Genomic DNA, 8,796 nt, shown 5'->3' with positions numbered 1-8,796 from the left:
ATCTTCACAGAATTGTCTAGATACAAACAAGAATTTGTTTGAATAAGAAACACCAGCTCATGGCTCAGCTTCAAAAAATACAGAAGAACATTGATGCCCTAGGAGAATCAGCCAGATACAGGATTTCTCAAAAACAAGTTCAATAAATTGGCCCACAAATATAAACCTAACTTTCACTGGGAAAGAAAGAAACTGTCCTTCAATTCTGAGATTTTCTTCTTTATTTTATTCTCATAGAGAGTCCTCATTGAATCCATGGCCAAGAATAATCTCACCACAGTGACCGATTTCATTCTCATGGGCTTTATTGACTCCCCTGGGTTGGAGAGTCTCCTCTTTCTGGTGTTCCTGAACTTCTATCTAGTCACCCTTCTGGGAAATGTGGGGATGATTATTCTAATCAAACTGGATGTCCAACTCCACACCCCAATGTACTTCTTCCTGAGCCACCTCTCCCTTCTAGATGCCTGCTATACCTCAGTCATCACCCCTCAGATCCTGGCCACACTGGCCACAGGCAAGACAATCATCTCCTATGGCCAATGTGCTGCCCAGTTCTTTTTCTTCACCATTTGTGCAGGTACAGAATGTTTCCTGCTGGGAGTGATGGCTTATGACCGCTACGTCGCAGTTAGCAACCCACTGCTCTACACTGTGGCCATGAATCCCAGAATCTGCTGGAGGTTAGTGGTGGGAGCTTACGTCTGTGGGATATCAGGGGCCATCCTGCGTACCACATGCACCTTCACCCTCTCCTTCTGCGACAACAATCAGATTGACTTCTTCTTCTGTGACCTCCCACCCCTGCTGAAGCTTGCCTGTGGTGACACAACAAACACTGAGACTATTGTGTTCTTCAGCAACTTTGTGATTTTGGCCAATGCCTTGGTCATCCTGATTTCCTACCTGCTCATCATCAAGGCTGTTTTGAGAATGAAGTCTTCGGGTGGCAGGGCCAAGTCTTTCTCCACATGTGCCTCCCATCTCACTGCTGTGGCCCTTTTCTTTGGAACCCTCTGCTTCATGTATGTGCGGATTGGCTCAGGCAAATCTCCAGAAGAAGACAAGATTGTATCTGTCTTCTATACTGTGGTCATCCCCATGCTGAACCCTCTGATCTATAGTCTGAGAAACAAGGATGTGAAAGCAGCTTTTAAAAGGGTCACTGGTAGATTCCAGGTGTTTCAGAATGTGAAGATTTGAGTGAGAGGGCCTCTCCTTTGGGTCCATTTTCTTCCCAGATCAATGTATTTTAAGAGGCATCAGCACTCTATGCAACCTGTAACTATGTACAAAAGGAAGATAAATAGGTGTCATGAGGCTCACAGAAAAAAACTGCAAATGTGGAAAAATTTGTTTCTTCTTCTCCCTCTCTCCCACCCCACATCCATTCCTAGCACCCAGAAGTCTCATTCTGCACTACAACATCATGACTTACAGAACCTCAGGGGCCCAAGGTACCTTCAGTTTATCTCTTTTCACTCCATTACTCTTTGCATCTGTGCTTGGGTTTCCCATTCTTTCTCTCTTATTTTTGCTCCCATCAATATTGTCTTTTTCTCTGTGTCTCAGATTATACCTGGGGATCTCTTTAAATAATACTGTGTCTTTCTTTTCTTTTAATGTGTGAGTGACTGGTTATCTTAGTACATAAGGAGTGTTGTATAAGACAAAACTGAGTTTCTAAGTGGTCAAAGGAAGTGATTGTCTGAGAAACAGGTTTTCAAGCCCAGGTTGCCCCCTTGGAGTGTTTTTCTTCTTGTTCATGCCAGGAAAAATGGAATTTGCAAATTACCCTCCCATTTGATTACTCATTGGTTTTGTTGTTCCTGCTTTAACGCTACTCTGACATCATCAAGATTAACTAAACCACCTTATCTTTGGGGATGTCTGCTCAATGACCAATGCCCTAGTTTCTGGGAGGTATGATGCATTGTTTCTTCTCTTCATCCCCATTGTCTGCCTCATAAACTCCTATCACTTCTCTTCTCCATAAACTTCTCCATTTACTCCATAAACTTCTCTTCTACCAAGCATCCCATTTCCAAGAAGAGCAAAGTCAGACAGCAAAGTCAGGTATAAGGAGAAAGTTAAACCACATATTTCTTCTAGAGAAATATATTTCATGAGACCGGAAGTTACTGTAACTCCTGCACTAGAGTGCAAAGTTCTGAAGGGCAGAGTGTGTTTTCATGTGAACTCATCCTCAGGTGAGTGAAGATGTGGTGAAATATAAGATTCCTGATATTCCTATTAAGAAAACATTTTTTCATAGTCCCTATGGACTTTTACTAGAGTCTGCTTATTCAGAATACATAGCAGTAGACAAAGCAAAGCTTTCAGAGTAAGACTTATATGTGAATCCCGATTGTACCACTAATTCACTGTGAAACCTAGGGTAAATGGTTTAATTTCTCAGTTTCTAAATGTCCTCAGATCTAAAACAAATATAACAGCTCCTAATTCAAGAGCATTTTGTGCTCTTGTTGGTGTGGCTCAGTGGATTGAGTGCTGGCCTGTGAACCAAAGGGTTGCTGGTTCAATTCCCACTCAGGGTACATGCCTGGGTTGTGGGCCAGGTCCCCAGTAGGGGGCGCATAAGAGGCAGCCACACATTGATGTTTCTCTCCCTCTCTTTCTCCTTTCCTTCCCCCTCTCTAAAAATATATAAATAAGATATTTTAAAAAGAGCATATTATAAAAATTAAACAAAGTAATTAATAAATCTCTTAGCACAAATCAGCTACTCAATATATATTGTTCTCTTCCCTTTCCTTTCTCTCACTTTCTGATATCAACACTGGTCATTGACAAAAAATGAAATTGATCACAATGAAATGATACTGAAAGACAATGAACTGAGGAAGATGAATAACTCAATCTTTGTCACCCAAAAAATGAAATGACCTTGGATGTTTAACTGGAGGGAGGGCACATTTATCTATACCCCACACAGTAAAAGTTAACAAAAGGGTACCTTTTTATTGAATACATTGTTATACACCCAATGAACTCCTTTATCCAACCTTGATTTTATGACATGTTGATCCTCTGTGCCCCTACATATGGGAGCAACCACTTTGCTGAAATGGCCCACCACCCTGCCTGCACTTGTTTGGCTCAGAAATAAAAATTTTTGTTTAATAAAAATGTTAGGTTAACATTTTTACCTGGGCATTATGAAGTTGAACATGTAAAAGAGATTCAGAAAAGAAGACTAGGTTTATCAAGGTAGAGAAGTCAAGAGAGAGACAAGAATGAAACAATTATTCAAAGACAATATACAACAAAAGACTAAGAAAGAGCACTTCCAGGTTCCATTCCCTGCTTATTGTATTGAGGGCAGTCACAGTAATTTTCTTGCTTCCTGAAGGTACATTGGGATACTTCAATAAATTCCTATTTTTGCACTAGCTCAAGTGTGGTCATCAGGTTCAGAAGACTCTATACTTAATACAACTCTATTGGAGAGAAGTTCAGCATATTGCAGCAGATTTGCCTTTGTTGACACTGATTACATCTACACTCTGAATAAAAATAAAGACTGGATCTCAGCCCCCTCTATACTTCTATGGTTCTCCTGCTATAGAAGAAACTTCCCCACCCACAGTGCTTTGCTTAGGTAACCACTGTTCTAGCACTTGACTTTGCCTTTCAGGCTAGAACAAGCCCCTGACCCAGGGCTCATCAATGCATGAACAGAAAAGAGAGCCATGACATTCCCTAGAATTTTTCCATGATTATTAAACAAAACCAATAAAGTTATGTCTCTCTTTAGGATTGAAATTTTAAAATATGGGAAAGAACTAAGTCCACTAAGAAATGAAACTCACAAATGGTAACCAGATATGGCGAGAATGGCTGAGTCATTTTAGTGGCCAAACACCAGAGAGAAAATGAGCAAATATGAGCTGCTGTAGAGACGGCAATACAACCCGGTCCCTAGGGCTGCAGTAGATCTTTCCAAGTCTTAAATTATGTTCTAGGCTGCATTTTAGGGCTCTCCATAGGTTCCGAAGAAAACCCTGTCTTCATTTTGGAATATAACAGTCTTAACCATAGACTCACATTCTACTAGACAATCTGAATGGGACTTTGTTACAGTGTAGAGGACCTAAAAATTGTTGTCCTAGTTCCTAATAACAAAATAATAATGATAATAATAATAATAACAACAACAACAGTTAAAGACTTACAGAGCACCCAACATTTGAACTGTGGGATGCCAAATTATACTTCCAGTAGAATTACTTATCCACCTCGGCTTAACGTTGTGATACTAATTAAAAAAGAATGGCACACAGAGATACGAACAGCCTTCTGGAAAGAAAACAGAAGGAAGGAATTGGGTGGGTCAGACACAAGGATCTAGTAAAGGCTCATTTATCCAGTCTAGGGTGATGGTGAGAGAAATATTCAACCCTAGCAGCCACTGGTATACCAACCAGTTGTGTTGTGGTCCATAACATAACACATGAAGCCAACAGACCATCCATTGGCAGGCTCTTAGGAATAGGTTAAAAATGTGCACAAAATAGGAACTAAGAAGCACGGCTGCGGAGAACAGTCTCAAAGCTTTTGCTACATTGGTTTGGTCAATTTGTGCACAGTACAAAGCCACAGCAATATATTTTATTGTTTGGTATCACTTTCATATTTTGCAGTAAGCACTTTCAGTAGCAACAAACTCAAAACACAGAAATGCACGTAACTCAAGAAAGTTGATGATGAACATGCATTTTGCCCAAAATGTTTGTCAGCTTTTATCATTCATTACGGGAGGGAGACTGAGTGATGTCCATAAGGACTTGAAAAGCTGAGAAGATACAGATCTGCTGTGGGTACATTAACACTTGCTTTCAAACGCTGTGCCTGCTGATAATGGCTTACAATAGCAGGTGTGTTTACATTTCACCCTGGGAAATGACTTTTCACCCCCTTCAAAGGTAATTTAGCTCAAGATTTCTTTCCTGTTTCTTATCCACAGGAGGGTAAAGTATATAAGCCTTTGCTATGCTACTTTTAATCAACCTAAGCAATCTACAATAGTATTGAACTCATTTGTTTAAATGCTCTCAAAATTGTGATTGTGTTTATTTAAAATCAGTCAGAAATTTTGTATCTTTAATCAAAACATAATGAATGGAGCACAAAAACCTTCAACTTTTAAAGGTTTTAGCAAGTTCCAAGTATTGAAAACAAGTCTTCCATAGGAAGGGGAAAACTGAACAAAATAAATAAGCTGAAGTAGTATACAAGATGTTCTGAAATTACATAATTGTGGATTGGAACACATTGACTTGCAGCAGGGACAGGTAATGTGCTGAATCTTGATCTAGAAATTCAAGTGTGTTAAGGTTGTGAAAACTCATGTGCAATATTGATTTTTGTAAGTGTTTGTTATAATTCAATGATTTATAATTTTTTTAAAAAATTATGGACATTAAGGATATTTTTCTACATGACCATAATAATGTAATACCATCATCACACCTAAGAAAATTACCAATTTTACCCCATCACATAATTTAATATCTAGTCTACATTCATATTTTCCTTGTTTATTCAAGAATGGGTTTTTATTTACATCTGTTTTAATCAGGATCCAATCTAAGTTCAAGCATTTTTTTATATTTGCTGAACCTCGTACAGTCCCCTTCCTTTTCATTTGTTCCAAGACACTGAGAGTTGTGTTATAAACATTCTACATTCTAGATTTGTCTGATTGGTTGCTAATATCTCTAAGCAAAATTCTGAAATGACTTCCAGTGATGCATGCCCTTGTGTAATCCCTCCCATAGAATGAGGGCAGGACCTGTGAATATGATGGGACACCACTCCCACTGTAAGGTTAGCAGATTTTGAAGATATAAGGTCCTGGATTCGTGGACTATGAATCCATTGAAAGAGATGTTGTCCCTGGTGGACCTGACCAGATGGAGTATACCGCAACGAGAAATTCAAACCAGCAGAGACATTCTCCGGCTTACTTTGAAGAAATAAGCTCTCAGCTTGTGAGAGGAGGGGCCACAAGGCAAGGGCCTGAGGGTGGGCTCAAGACCGTTTTCTGGCCCACAGTCACACAATTGCACCACGGTGAATTCTACCAACAACCGAGATTTTGAGTCTCCGAGGAGATGTTCCTCCCAACACCTTGTCTTCAGTCATGGAAGACGCTGAGCAGAGGACAAAAAACCCACACCCTGATTCCTGTATTGGGAAAAATTGTGAGATAATAAATATGTGTCCTTTTAAGCTGCTTTACATTGACTGTCATGAAGACCAAATAGGAAACCAGGTTCAAGGAGACTTTATAGACTGTTCAGCTGTTACTGCCCCTGATATGGTCCTTTTGAGGAGCCCCGCTGTAGCCCTGCCTCTTACCTGCCCTCAGGTGTTCACCTGGCCCTCTCTGGAACTGTGACTGTGTTTGTTCCAGAGACCAGCCTCACTCAGCCAGGACTGGCACAATCCATAGCAGAACAAAGTTCCATTGCCTCTTAACTTACTAATATTTCCTGCTCATTTGGGGTTATTAGTCTCCCCCAAGGCAGAGGCGGGATCCCAAAGCTTCCCATTCTAGCTGGAGTCTGAACTCTGGTCTCTCTTCATCCCCAACCTCTCCTAGGTCAAGAAGTATGACTATTCCGATGCTCACCTGACCATACTCACTTGAAAATTAGAATCAGATCTCAAAAAAGCCTTAGAGGAAATTCAGTCCTGTTGCATCAAACTGTGGTCCTTAAAGGTGAAGGGTTCTTTGAAGAGGCCCATGAAGCCACTGAGAGGGCCGAGGGAAGGTCCAGCTGGTAAAAGTCAAGGCCACTGACCATACCTAATAGAGGGCAGCTCTATCCCAACCTAATTTCATGCATTGGGCTTCTAAGTGTATTTTTGAAGGGTTCTGCTGTTGAAATAAAAGTTTGAGAACTACCTGCTCATTTCAATATTTTCTTAGCACAGAAGAAACACCAAGGCCCAAGAAAGAGGAGGTGACTTGCCGAGATCACTCAGAGCATTCACAACAGAGCTGGGAGGAGAATTCAGGCCACAAATATTGAGGCTGAGCCCTAAGGCCAGCCCTTTCTGGCCCTGCCCCACGGGAGCACAATGTCAGATGTACCCACCCACCCCAGTGGCAGATCTGAGTCAGGCCTGTGGCCACACACTTAACAAAACTGCTTCACTGATTTGTTTTTCAGTCTCCCCCTAGAGACCTCAGGCCTCTCCTGCGTATCACTGGATGAATTCTGGCTTTAAAGACCATGAAGTGTGAGCAGTTCCCAGAGGACCTGGGCAGAGAGGTCTGACTCCAGGAACCCCATACAGGGTCCCAGGCTGAATGGAGGTACTGATGGGCAAGGCACACATCACACTCCCACTGTCTCTGCCAGTCCCTGGGCCAGGAAATTAGGCAAGTTAGCAGTTGTCAGAGTATAAGAGGCAAGGATGGAGGCTTCTGGGGTCCAGGGCTGGAACAAGGCCCTAGAGCTCTGGAGAACTTCAAAGGTGTAGTGAGGAACTCAGCCACACTCCCTCTCCTCATTTTAGAGGTCTTCTGAAGACCCTTGTTATAGCAGAGGTACCTAGAACCTTTCAGAGGAAGTCAGAACCAGACATTCTGACAACTGAGGTCTGCCAGCCTCTTGCCCACAGGAAAGGACAGCCCTGATGCCCTGCCTAACTGTCCTCATGACCCCTCTCTCAGCAAGGCCCAGGAGGGACACCATCTGGACAGCTGGCTACCTGCTAGTATCCAGGCCCCCAGACATCTTTTCTACCAAAGGAGACTGTGATCCTGTACACGTAGTGCTGGGTCAGCCACAAGTCAAGTTCCAACGACCTCCAGAGCAGCCTCTGTGCCAACAGTGAGTTGTGCTCTGCATCCCTGGGGAGGGAGGGAGAAGGGAAGCAGGCTTTCTGACCACTGCAGGTAACTGGGGTCCCAAGACCTGTTATCCACTGTCCAGGGCCACCTGACACTGAGACCTTTGGCAGGGACAGCCCCTTGCTCTGTGCACCTGGGCAATAAAGACTTGGTCCTAATGCCAGCTCTCCCCAAGTCACTGAGTAACAACCCCCCACACATACACACACATACACACTAACATTTCTTCAAGTTGAGGGATAGAAGAAGTCAGCAGTCTTAGGCCTGGGAATGGTTTCAAAATCATGGCAGCCGGAGCAAAATGAGATGCATCTACGGGCATGTTCATGGGACCAAAGGGAAGGCAACTCCAGGCAACTCTTCTGCAAGCCCAGCTTCCACAGGTTCTAAACTGTTTCCAAGGTTTCACTGGTTTCTAACCAGATTTAGTCTATGAGCCTGCAGTGTCTGTCTACAAAGATGCCCAGGAAGTGTGCAGCCAGACCCCAGTGTCACTCTACCCCATGTCTGTCACAATATTTCCTGCCTAAGTCTTTATCAAAGGCCTTCTAGCACTTCTTTTGCATCTACTCATGGCTCTCTGCCTATGTCTATGGCTACTAGTCTCTACATGTGTACATCCTGGTCACTATATCTGTGTCGCCTGCCTTCCTGTCTCATCTGCACCTGAGTATCTATCTCTGCATCTGGCCATCTATCCCAGTTCACGTGTCTGCCTGTTCATGTGTCACATCCTCTGCACCAGGTGAATGCCTGAGTCTGTGGACCCAGTGCTGTGTGTCTGCCTAAAATTGCTGTCAGCCTAAAATGGCTGCACATATATAAGTGTGTTTCTGTGCCTGTATATGACTTTGTGTATTTCATGCCCATCCCTGAAATGCTGTCAGCCTTTCTACATATCAGGCCAC

At 42.7% G+C, this 8,796-nt stretch overlaps 1 protein-coding gene across 1 annotated transcript; it reads left to right on the top strand.

Annotated features, from left to right (window-relative positions):
* The first annotated feature begins 255 nt into the window (after nucleotides 1–255).
* On the top strand, nucleotides 256–1,203 carry LOC123831502 (olfactory receptor 9I1-like). Its single transcript, XM_045858384.1, has one exon. The coding sequence runs from the start codon at nucleotides 256–258 to the stop codon at nucleotides 1,201–1,203; it is 948 nt and encodes a 315-aa protein (XP_045714340.1).
* Nucleotides 1,204–8,796: the final 7,593 nt, after the last annotated feature.

The sequence above is a fragment of the Phyllostomus hastatus genome, unplaced genomic scaffold (assembly GCF_019186645.2).
Source record: "Phyllostomus hastatus isolate PE091 unplaced genomic scaffold, TTU_PhHast_1.1 phas_scaffold_177, whole genome shotgun sequence".
Lineage (NCBI taxonomy): Eukaryota > Metazoa > Chordata > Mammalia > Chiroptera > Phyllostomidae > Phyllostomus > Phyllostomus hastatus.
The sequence above is the reverse complement of the archived record's forward strand: the minus strand, read 5'-3'. Positions and strand labels throughout refer to the sequence as shown.

Coding starts and splice junctions, on each gene's coding strand:
- LOC123831502 (XM_045858384.1), top strand. CDS start 256: ATGGCCAAGAATAATCTCACCACAGTGACCGATTTCATTCTCATGGGC.